Genomic DNA, 12,669 nt, shown 5'->3' with positions numbered 1-12,669 from the left:
ACAAATCAGATTTGTACTGTGTGTGTAAACGCAGCTGTAGTAGCACATTACATAACAGCAAATGAATGGTAGTTATGAAAACCTACCTAAGATAAACACACTGACTGGGTGGTACCAGATTATTAATTCTGCCGATTTATTGAACACATTTGTAGGATTCATAAATTTAAAAAAAACATTCGCACAATTTCAAATAAGTATATTAGACCTTTCCTTTTTCCTCTGGTAAGTGAACTTTTGAAAGGCACTCAGAGCCACAACATTCCACTTCCCCCAATCATCAACTATTTATTTCACACAGGGAAAACTACCTGGTTTCAATGTATTTCCAGATGGTTGTTCTCAAGTACTCTGGCTAAACTACAAAAATCGATTCTTAATTCTCAACCCCAATTTAAGTAACAATTAGATGGGACGGCAGATCGTCTAGTGGTTAGAGCGTTGGACCAGTAACCGAAAGGTTGCTGGATCAAATCCCCGAGCTGACAAGGTAAAAATCTGTCGTTCTGCCCCTGAACAAGGCAGTTAACCCACTGTTCCTAGGCCGTCATTGAAAATAAGAATCTGTTCTTAACTGACTTGCCCAGTTTTTTTTTAAAGTACATCAATTAGGTAGTTAATATCAATAATTTAGAATACAGCATATTTAATATACAAATGTTAGATTTCATATCATGGTCACATACATTGGCACAGTGGGTAGAAAAACAAATGAATAATCTGACTAACAGAAGGGCCCAATTCTCTCCTTCCTCCAATTAACGAGTTGAAAGGAAGTGACTAGTATACGAAATATGGTGGAAACTCCCACGAGCCCATGCCAAATGCCAATCTACGAAGGAGTGAACAAGGGCACACTTTGGGAGAAAGGAGATATTGGGACAGCCCCATAGAGAGAACTTCAACCAGCCTCAAAGTCATTCGCTGTAATGCTGTAGGACCAACTGCACAGAACCCATCAGGGCTAGCTGTAGTGGGTTGTTTAACTGGAGACATTTAGGAGGGATTGTTCCCAGTGACAGACAGCAAAACTGACTGACAAGATGGTGATCATCCCCAGCGGAGCCAAAGATATCTCCTACCACTCGGGTCAATAACACTGCTGGGTAATGTATAGTTCACAAAAGGAGAAAACTAAATCACACAATCGGCATCAATTCACCATAATCACTGGTTCAAGATCAGTCTGATGGAAGATATGACGGAAATCACTCAAATTATAAAAAATAAAGAACAAGGTGGGAATGCAAAAGGCAAGGATCCGTAAGGTACTCTGGCATGCCCTAGCAACAGAACAGAAGGATCCGTAAGGTACTCTGGCATGCCCTAGCAACAGAACAGAAGGATCCGTAAGGTACTCTGGCATGCCCTAGCAACAGAACAGAAGGATCCGTAAGGTACTCTGGCATAACCTAGCAACAGAACAGAAGGATCCGTGAGGTACTCTGGCATGCCCTAGCAACAGAACAGAAGGATCCATAAGGTACTCTGGCATGCCTTAGCAACAGAACAGATGGATCCGTAAGGTACTCTGGCATGCCATAGCAACAGAACAGAAGGATCCGTAAGGTACTCTGGCATGCCCTAGCAACAGAACAGAAGGATCCGTGAGGTACTCTGGCATGCCCTAGCAACAGAACAGAAGGATCCGTGAGGTACTCTGGCATGCCCTAGCAACAGAACAGAAGGATCCGTAAGGTACTCTGGCATGCCCTAGCAACAGAACGGAAGGATCCGTGAGGTACTCTGGCATGCCCTAGCAACAGAACGGAAGGATCCGTAAGGTACTCTGGCATGCCCTAGCAACAGAACTGCATGTTGGATCTGATTTGAGGGTCCCCAGTTGAAATACAGCAGCGTAACCAGCACAGGTTTCCAATGAGTCTGTGGGGGACTTGAGTCCCTGTGTGTCTCTGGCTCTGTAGTTTACTGAGTCTCCCTCTTTAGTGTCGATCCCTATCCAGCTGGCCAGGAGACCTTCAACCACCTCTTGCCCTCAGCCCCAGTTATAGAAGTAGATCTTCTGCCAGACAGGTAGGTAATCCATTAGAGGGCCTGGAAGGACAAGTGGAGGATAAGGTTAAGCCAATCAGGACAATGAACACATTAACTGACAAGATGCAGACTGGCAGAATTTGGAAGCCACAGTGCATGTCAGCAGAGAGTGGACCACCAACAAAGGTAAACAACGGAACAAATACATCCCATTTTCAGAGACTTGGTTTCTATAAAAAGTAAACACTTACGAGCAACCAGCCCGACGCCGGGAACATTGTCTGCCAGAAATCGGAGTAGGAACAGGATCTTTGTCCTACGTGAAACAAAATGGAAAGGTTTAAAAAGCAGCACACGTGATAGAAAATATGCCATGTTTCAATGGTCATCATGGTAAACGAATTTCTCTAGACAGAGAATCTGTTGGTTTTGATTTGACTTGCTCAGAATGTATTTTATTCAGGGGAACCCATTAAGACCAGAGTCTAGTTTACAATGGTGCCCCTGAGGACAACAATACGACAAATACAAAATGACAGAATCAACACTACAGCTTCAAACACCACAAATACTGTACAATTATTTACATTAAATCCAAACAGTTACAATTCATTACATTTTTTCAACACTAAAGTCCTAAACTGCCCTATAGGCGCCAGACAGTTGAGATGTAGGGAGTTTTGTAGGCTACAAGCCCAGATATTTATAGGTGGGAACATGCTTGATGAAAGAACCATCCAATGTGTAAGCCATCAAATATATCTACGAGAATTATAAAACAGCATACATTTAGTTTTCTGTTGTAGTTCTGATTCTACTCTCTCAGAGAATCTGTTGTGGTTCTGATTCTACTCACTCAGAGAATCTGTTGTAGATCTGATTCTACTTACTCAGAGAATCTGTTGTAGATCTGATTCTACTTACTCAGAGAATCTGTTGTAGATCTGATTCTACTCACTCAGAGAATCTGTTGTAGATCTGATTCTACTCACTCAGAGAATCTGTTGTATATCTGATTCTACTCACTCAGAGAATCTGTTGTAGATCTGATTCTACTCACTCAGAGAATCTGTTGTAGATCTGATTCTACTCACTCAGAGAATCTGTTGTAGATCTGATTCTACTCACTCAGAGAATCTGTTGTAGATCTGATTCTACTCACTCAGAGAATCTGTTGTAGATCTGACTCTACTCACTCAGAGAATCTGTTGTAGATCTGATTCTACTCACTCAGAGAATCTGTTGTAGATCTGATTCTACTCACTCAGAGAATCTGTTGTAGATCTGATTCTACTCACTCAGAGAATCTGTTGTAGTTCTGATTCTACTCTCTCGGATAATCTGTTGTAGTTCTGATTCTACTCACTCAGAGAATCTGTTGTAGTTCTGATTCTACTCACTCAGAGAATCTGTTGTAGTTCTGATTCTACTCACTCAGAGAATCTGTTGTAGTTCTGATTCTTCTAACTCAGAATCTGTTGTAGTTCTGATTCTACTCACTCAGAGAATCTGTTGTAGTTCTGATTCTACTCACTCAGAGAATCTGTTGTAGATCTGATTCTACTCACTCAGAGAATCTGTTGTAGTTCTGATTCTACTTACTCAGAGAATCTGTTGTAGTTCTGATTCTACTCACACAGAGAATCTGTTGTAGTTCTGATTCTACTTACTCAGAATCTGTTGTAGTTCTGATTCTACTCACTCAGAGAATCTGTTGTAGTTCTGATTCTACTAACTCAGAGAATCTGTTGTAGTTCTGATTCTTCAAACTCAGAATCTGTTGTAGTTCTGATTCTACTAACTCAGAGAATCTGTTGTAGTTCTGATTCTTCAAACTCAGAATCTGTTGTAGATCTGATTCTACTCACTCAGAGAATCTGTTTTAGTTCTGATTCTACTCACTCAGAGAATCTGTTGTAGATCTGATTCTTCTAACTCAGAGAATCTGTTGTAGATCTGATTCTTCTAACTCAGAATCTGTTGTAGTTCTGATTCTTCTAACTCAGAATCTGTTGTAGTTCTGATTCTTCTAACTCAGAATCTGTTGTAGTTCTGATTCTTCTAACTCAGAATCTGTTGTAGTTCTGATTCTACTCACTCAGAGAATCTGTTGTAGATCTGATTCTTCTAACTCAGAATCTGTTGTAGTTCTGATTCTTCTAACTCAGAATCTGTTGTAGTTCTGATTCTACTCACTCAGAGAATCTGTTGTAGATCTGATTCTACTTACTCAGAGAATCTGTTGTAGTTCTGATTCTACTCACTCAGAGAATCTGTTGTAGATCTGATTCTACTCACTCAGAGAATCTGTTGTAGATCTGATTCTACTCACTCAGAGAATCTGTTGTAGTTCTGATTCTACTCACTCAGAGAATCTGTTGTAGTTCTGATTCTACTTACTCAGAGAATCTGTTGTAGTTCTGATTCTACTCACTCAGAGAATCTGTTGTAGATCTGATTCTACTTACTCAGAGAATCTGTTGTAGATCTGACTCTACTCACTCAGAGAATCTGTTGTATATCTGACTCTACTCACTCAGAGAATCTGTTGTATATCTGACTCTACTCACTCAGAGAATCTGTTGTAGATCTGATTCTACTTACTCAGAGAATCTGTTGTAGTTCTGATTCTACTCACTCAGAGAATCTGTTGTAGATCTGATTCTACTCACTCAGAGAATCTGTTGTTCTGATTCTACTCACTCAGAGAATCTGTTGTAGATCTGACTCTACTCACTCAGAGAATCTGTTGTAGTTCTGATTCTACTTACTCAGAGAATCTGTTGTAGTTCTGATTCTACTCACTCAGAGAATCTGTTGTAGTTCTGATTCTACTCACTCAGAGAATCTGTTGTAGTTCTGATTCTACTCACTCAGAGAATCTGTTGTAGATCTGATTCTACTCACTCAGAGAATCTGTTGTAGTTCTGATTCTACTCACTCAGAGAATCTGTTGTAGTTCTGATTCTACTCACTCAGAGAATCTGTTGTAGTTCTGATTCTACTCACTCAGAGAATCTGTTGTAGATCTGATTCTACTCACTCAGAGAATCTGTTGTAGTTCTGATTCTACTCACTCAGAGAATCTGTTGTAGATCTGATTCTACTCACTCAGAGAATCTGTTGTAGTTCTGATTCTACTCACTCAGAGAATCTGTTGTAGATCTGATTCTACTCACTCAGAGAATCTGTTGTAGTTCTGATTCTACTCACTCAGAGAATCTGTTGTAGTTCTGATTCTACTCACTCAGAGAATCTGTTGTAGATCTGATTCTACTCAGAGAATCTGTTGTAGATCTGATTCTACTCACTCAGAGAATCTGTTGTAGAAAGGGGAGCGGAGCAGGTAGTACAGAAGCAGAAAGGCTCTCCTCCTCACCTCCGCCCTCTCCCGCCGGTTCAGAGATTTAGTGTCACTCATCAAACCAAAACTGTGGAGAGAACAGACCAGGGGAGAGAACAGACCAGGGGAGAGAACAGACCAGGGGAGAGAACAGACCAGGGGAGAGAACAGACCAGGGGAGAGAGAACAGACCAGGGGAGAGAGAACAGACCAGGGGAGAGAGAACAGACCAGGGGAGAGGGAACAGACCAGGGGAGAGAACAGACCAGGGGTAAGAGAACAGACCAGGGGTAAGAGAACAGACCAGGGGAGAGAGAACAGACCAGGGGAGAGAGAACAGACCAGGGGAGAGAGAACAGACCAGGGGAGAGAGAACAGACCAGGGGAGAGAGAACAGACCAGGGGAGAGAGAACAGACCAGGGGAGAGAGAACAGACCAGGGGAGAGAGAACAGACCAGGGGAGAGAACAGACCAGGGGAGAGAACAGACCAGGGGAGAGAGAACAGACCAGGGGAGAGAGAACAGACCAGGGGAGAGAGAACAGACCAGGGGAGAGAGAACAGACCAGGGGAGAGAGAACAGACCAGGGGAGAGGGAACAGACCAGGGGAGAGGGAACAGACCAGGGGAGAGAACAGACCAGGGGTAAGAGAACAGACCAGGGGAGAGAGAACAGACCAGGGGAGAGAGAACAGACCAGGGGAGAGAGAACAGACCAGGGGAGAGAGAACAGACCAGGGGAGAGAGAACAGACCAGGGGAGAGAGAACAGACCAGGGGAGAGAGAACAGACCAGGGGAGAGAGAACAGACCAGGGGAGAGAGAACAGACCAGGGGAGAGAGAACAGACCAGGGGAGAGAGAACAGACCAGGAGTAAGAGAACAGACCAGGGGTAAGAGAACAGACCAGGGGTAAGAGAACAGACCAGGGGTAAGAGAACAGACCAGGGGAGAGAACAGACCAGGGGAGAGAACAGACCAGGGGAGAGAACAGACCAGGGGAGAGAACAAACCAGGGGTAAGAGAACAGACCAGTGCCTCCTTCATGACACTGCTTTTAAATGGCCTGTATAGAAGAGTATGTCTACTGCTATTTTGTTTTAATAGTGGAACACATATCATGTGTCCAGTCAGTGTGTGTATTTATTTTGTGATTCCTCTTAGCACGTGTCAGTGTAAAGAGAAGAAAGCATGGTTACCTGGTCATTTCCATGGCTCCAGACACGAGCCATGGCTTCCAGGAGCCTCTCCCACACATTCCCAGGCAGAGCACTGTGTTTAGGAGCAGCGTTGAGGAAAACACACAATCCTTGGTTTCATTTACCAGGTCAAATACTAGTATACTGTATATACAGTGCAGTGATGTATTCCACTAGTAAGGGATGTGCTGTTAAGATGAACAGAATGCTTCTAGGCCATACAGAGAGAGGTATGATATGGAATCATGCAACCATTTCAGCCAATGTACTTTATAGCTGCCGTACCAGACCACAATCTATAGAGGCAGTAATCATGTGATGACATTGTGCACGTTTAATTCTCTAGTGTCCCTGTGGCAGAGTCCCAGAGTAGGAAGGATACAGTGTACCAGCGGGCGTCCGATGTACATGGACTCTGCTATGGTCTCCTGGACCCCCAGGGCAGTGGGACTAGAGGTCAGATCCTCCTCCACAGCACACCTCTTCTCCCTACTGGGGGCTGCCCACAGACGGGCCTGCACAGAGGGAGCTGAGAGGAGAGAGAGGAGAGAGAGAGGAGAGAGAAACAGAGAGAGACAGAGAGAAAGACAAAGAGAGAGACAGAAAGAGAGAAAGAGAGAGAGAGAGAGAGAGAGACAGAGAAGGAGAGATACAGAGAGGAGAGAGACACAGAGAGAGAAACAGACAGAGACACACAGAGAGAGACAGACAGAGAGAAAGAGGTAAGGGACAGATAGTACATTCCTGATAAATAGTATTGGCACTGTCCTGAATACAAACATTGTACTGGAACGTGTGTAGTCTTACCATTGCCCAACGGCCTCATCACCCTCCCTGACCGCTGGCCTACAAAGGAGCTGTCATCCTGGTGGTCATCATGTTCCTCATCTGTAAGGAGGGAGGAGGTACAGAAATGTCCAAGTAGTAGTTCCAGGTTGTCTGGATTGTAAACTCTGAAGTATATGGTCCGGTCCTCGTGCGACCCAGGACATTGGCACATTGGTTATAGCCAATGAGGTAACAGAACAAGAAGCGGACACAAAACTGTCCCAAAGTTGTTTTTGAATCAAATGAACAAAGAGAGTCATGTTTAAGTCATATTGTTTGGATATAGCTGTATCTGCCAGACACCCTGCATTTTAAACCAAAAAAAATGAGGTAAACATAAAATATGTCTGACGTGCAAACTCTTGACTTGTGTTACCGTTGCCGAGCTGTGCCTCCCTGTCCAGTGGGGTAATAGGAGGGGAAGTCTGCATGCCAGATTTGTACCAGAAGAGCAGTAGGAAGCGCAAGACGGCTCTGGAGAAATGTTGGGCAGAGAGAAAAAGAACAGAGGGGAGTGAGGTGGAAGGAGAGAAATGGAATGTAACACCATGCAACATAACATCCCAGTAACCATGACGTTTTTCAACAATCAGAGACAATCTAAAGAAAAGCACAGGTTATAATATTAGACCTACAGGCTGACATTGTCTTTACTAATCCATGTATCCCTGCATATCTCAGTGTCTTAACTCATCCATGTATCCCTGCATATCTCAGTGTCTTAACTCATCCATGTATCCCTGCATATCTCAGTGTCTTAACTAATCCATGTATCCCTGCATATCTCAGTGTCTTAACTCATCCATGTATCCCTGCATATCTCAGTGTCTTAACTCATCCATGTATCCCTGCATATCTCAGTGTCTTAACTCATCCATGTATCCCTGCATATCTCAGTGTCTTTACTAATCCATGTATCCCTGCATATCTCAGTGTCTTTACTAATCCATGTATCCCTGCATATCTCAGTGTCTTTACTAATCCATGTATCCCTGCATATCTCAGTGTCTTTACTAATCCATGTATCCCTGCATATCTCAGTGTCTTAACTCATCCCTGCATATTTGTTTTACTTTGTGCACTATACAGCATGTTGTAGATCGATCAAAAGGGACGAAGTTAAAGTGTTGGTTAGATATCGCTCCACGAGGGGCTCCTTCATTCCTTACTTACTTAGTGATCTGGATGAGCACTATGACCAGCCAGCGACCTCCCTCCCCCCACAGCTTGGTGGCCCCCATCTCCAGGAACACCTCCATGTACTCCACCACTGAAAGCCAGGTGAGAAGCCTCTGCTGAGAGAGAGACTGAACAAACAACCGCACACACACACGGTCAGGGATCGCACAGTCAGTTCCGATAGCACTTCCCTGTTTCAGAGTGTTTTCTTCCATGTTGTGCCTAATGAACACAACCCAGCACATATTTAGACTAATGTGATTGACCAGGTGGAGGTGGACCTCACCATGGGTAGGTAAGACTATTGTGGACCTCACCATGGGTAAGGTTAGACTAATGTGGACCTCACCATGGGTAAGGTTAGACTATTGTGATTGACCTCACCATGGGTAAGGTTAGACTATTGTGATTGACCTCACCATGGGTAAGGTTAGACTATTGTGATTGACCTCACCATGGGTAAGGTTAGACTATTGTGATTGACCTCACCATGGGTAAGGTTAGACTATTGTGATTGACCTCACCATGGGTAAGGTTAGACTAATGTGATTGACCTCACCATGGGAAGGGTTCGACACAGCCCTTTGCGCAGAATGCCATCATTAAGCAGCACCAGCAGGTTGGAGGCAGAGTACACTGCAAAAACACACACAACAACAAACTGATCCAACAGTTGAGGTTCCTGAATGCTTCTGGTTCATGGTTCTACTGCGGTCAATAAAACATTAACTGTGAGGTGAGGTGCTAACCTACCCAATTCAGAGATTTCATGGGAGTCAGTGAAACGCCCTGTGAAATAGACACAAAAACACTTGAGGACTGATGGTATGTCAAACTGTTGTAATGTTGTTTCAACAGAGAACCAATCAAAGAACTTGGCTAGATATTTCAGATTATAATTACATTTCATAAGGTAGAGTTACACCTGCCCATGGGCCATGCCAGACTCTACACAGGACTACTGACAACACTATGACAAATAGTTATATTTAAAGTTTGCACTCTGAATCATGCATCAGATGCTTGGCTGTGACTGTTTTTCATATGCTGAATTAGAGAATAACATTCCTTGGTTTTCATGATCAAACACGAGATGGTAGTGTTGAGAGGCACATCAGGCGATGCATGGGCAATATTTTGGGAAGAGGTGTAGGCAATTAGCTTGGCAACTTGAAAACACTTTATGCTGCGCTTAGAACAGATGGGAACTCAGAAATATCCCACTTCGACTTCAGTGCGTTCAAAAACAAATGGGACCTCGGGAAGAAAAAAAACTACTTCCGACTTGAAAAACATTTTTGAACGGTCATCCAAACCGGGGAAATCAGGCCTCTTTCTGTAGCTCCGATTTTCCGACAAAAAATACCACTGACGTCATGATTTGACCTCGTATTTTTCCGAGTTCCCAGATGTTTCTGAACGCAGCAAGCCACTCGCTCTGGCTCTCACTTTTAAACTCACCTGAAATGAGGTACGACAGCGTTCTTACGGTGCTCTCCAGTTGTCCAGTCGCTGCAGGGTTCTTCGTAACGTACTCCCGATACCGCTCGTAGAGCCGGGTCAGTTTCTCGGTGTACAGTTTAGACATTGCACTAAACTACTAAATCAAAACATGTACTGATACATTATACTTCAACTGAAGTCTGCTTCCTGTGACGAAAAACACCGGAAGTAACTTTTTAGTATTATGTTAGAATAAACGTAGCAGGTTATTGACACTATGGTTAATGTTTGGAAAACGGTTAGGGCACATATCTGAATAAGATTGTTATATCTGTGGTTAGGGTTGGCGAAAATAGTCTAATAACCTGCTACGATAATCACTTCCGGTCGTAGCTTTATCGAAGGAGCGTGAAAATAGTATGTCCCTTCTTGTGACAAGGAGAAAACTGACTGCACAGGGCGCCGAAGGCAAAGGTTTTGAGTGTGTTCGAGCAGTAAGCAAGGCGAAGTCGACTGTCGACTAAAGTCGGCGAGTGAGGTCAGGGAGGTGCATCTCCGACAGCCAACAGTCGGACACCAGTGGTTTTCCAACAGCGGGGCTCAGATCAACATGGTAGTGTCAACATAGCTACTATTGTTTATAACCGTTTGGTTAGAGAGAAGTCTCAAATATAACTGTATTTTCTATTCCCTGTAGCTTTAGAATCGCAATAAAGATTTTTCCTGTTTCTTTCAAGTCTTTGGCAACGTCGCGTGGGTCAAACCAAACACAAAATTATTGGTTTGCACATAGTGCCTCCCACAATGCAGGTGACTGCATGGTGCAGTTGTTGAGAAGCGACTTCATCAATAAAAACGACATGACCATTGATCACATGATTTTTGTAAAGTTAATGCAGTCCACATGTAGTTGCAATTTGGTCAAATTTTGGCAAAAAAAAAAGTGGGATGCATACCGCCAAAGCCACTACACAACACAACAATACATTAACAACACAAACAATACATTAACTGCACTATAACGGTGGCAAAAGGTGCAACTGTTAGGGCCTACATAAATCTGTCTCAACACCTTACCACTGCTACACCTGGCTATCAGCAGAGCCTTGTCTGGCAGCGAAACAGTTCATTCAGTCTCATTTACTGCCTTTAAAGAAAACATAGCTGATATGGCTGACTTGCTTAAACAAATGTGGTTTCTAATGACAATTGAGATGTACAAACTATGTCATAAAGGAACGACAAGCGGATCAGAGGCAATCCGTAATTTAGAATAGGACAGTAATGAGCGAGCTAGGACGGACGTAGTCAATATAACAATTTGTTCAGTACTTTTGAAATGTACAGCAACAGAATTCAGAACATGGGCCATTCTTACAGTGTTCTCCCTGCACACCAAGTCAGAATCGTATGATAAATAAAGGGGGCATATAAGCAGACAATGAAAGCTCTTACAATATTCAATGATTACAGTTCTAAAAAACAGGTTATAGGCTACATGTGCACCACCAAGTCAGAACAGTAGGAGAAATGAAAAGGTGAAAATAGACCAAATTATTAGGGTGAGGCACATAGGCTACTAACAGCTTACTACACAACATACATCACATGCTGACATAATGATTATATCTGAATCCTGGCTGTGTGTCTCTGTTCCAGACTCAGATGTTCTGTTAGCTGGGTATAATGTCTACACAGTGGGTAGAGGAGGAGGTATTGCCATATATGTTAAATGCAACCTAGATGTCACTGTGTCCATTTCAACTTCTGTTCCGAAACAGTATGAATGCTTAGTTCTAAATGTGGTCCTTGGTCATAATGCACTATTAACGCTAGCGGGAGTTTATCGCCCACCCTCAGATCCGGTATCTGCACTAAGCAAATTGTTTGAGTTAATGTGTAATTATGTAAACTCTGAATTATTGATTATCGGAGATCTCAATCTGGACTGGCTGATGCCAGCATTGTTTAAATGAAAAGACATTTGTAACAAACTAAATCTTACTCAACTAATAACTATACCTACCTGTCCTAATCCAAAAGATCCCCAAAAATCTACATTAATAGACCTAATCTGAACAAATACACCTCACAAATATATAGCTAGTGGGTTATTTGCTAATGACATCAGTGACCACTGCCCTATTGCAAGTATCAGAGATACTAGGCTAAAAAACCCTGACCCACATATACTTCTAAAGAGAAATTATAAACACTTCTCAGAGCAAGCCTTTATCCATGACCTTTAATATTCAGAGCTTTTATCCGTAAACTGCATAATGGACCCAGTTTTAGCAATCTCTTTCTTTTCATCAATTTTTACCTTCATGGCTGACTTAGGGTAAAAAATCAAACTAATCCTTGGTTCTCCTGTGATTTGAAAATCCTTTTTCTGCAAAAGAATCAAGCATGGGCCTTGGCGAGGAAAACTGGTGAAACAGCTGATTGGCTGGTTTTTAGGCAATTGAGAAATAAATGGACCGGAGGAATAAAAAAGGCTAAATCTAGGTATTTCCTTGATGCTCTGACAGAGTCTGGTGATTCCTCTAAATTCTGGAAAACTGTTAACTCACTTAAACCAGGAAACTCCTTGACTTCCCTGCCGAAGCAAATTACATCTGAATCTGGAATCATCAGGGACCGAACTGAAATTTGTGGTGTTTTTAATAAGCATTTTTATTTC

The 12,669-nt window shown here is 42.8% G+C and overlaps 1 protein-coding gene across 1 annotated transcript; it reads right to left on the bottom strand.

Annotated features, from left to right (window-relative positions):
* Positions 1 to 112: 112 nt before the first annotated feature.
* pex16 (peroxisomal biogenesis factor 16) lies at positions 113 to 10,794 on the bottom strand. The gene is made up of 11 exons (XM_090223101.1): positions 10,005 to 10,794; positions 9,297 to 9,332; positions 9,103 to 9,179; positions 8,538 to 8,671; positions 7,741 to 7,838; positions 7,344 to 7,424; positions 6,919 to 7,065; positions 6,537 to 6,609; positions 5,307 to 5,426; positions 2,247 to 2,311; positions 113 to 2,055 (listed from the first exon to the last, which is right to left on the bottom strand). The coding sequence occupies exons 1-11, from the start codon at positions 10,129 to 10,131 to the stop codon at positions 1,997 to 1,999; spliced, it is 1,017 nt and encodes a 338-aa protein (XP_090079227.1). The 5' UTR covers positions 10,132 to 10,794; the 3' UTR covers positions 113 to 1,996.
* Between the last annotated feature and the right edge of the window lie 1,875 nt (positions 10,795 to 12,669).

The sequence above is a fragment of the Oncorhynchus mykiss genome, chromosome 26 (genome assembly GCF_057628025.1).
Source record: "Oncorhynchus mykiss isolate SJ-2025 chromosome 26, ASM5762802v1, whole genome shotgun sequence".
Classification (NCBI taxonomy): domain Eukaryota; kingdom Metazoa; phylum Chordata; class Actinopteri; order Salmoniformes; family Salmonidae; genus Oncorhynchus; species Oncorhynchus mykiss.
This window is presented reverse-complemented; position numbering and strand designations above follow the sequence as displayed.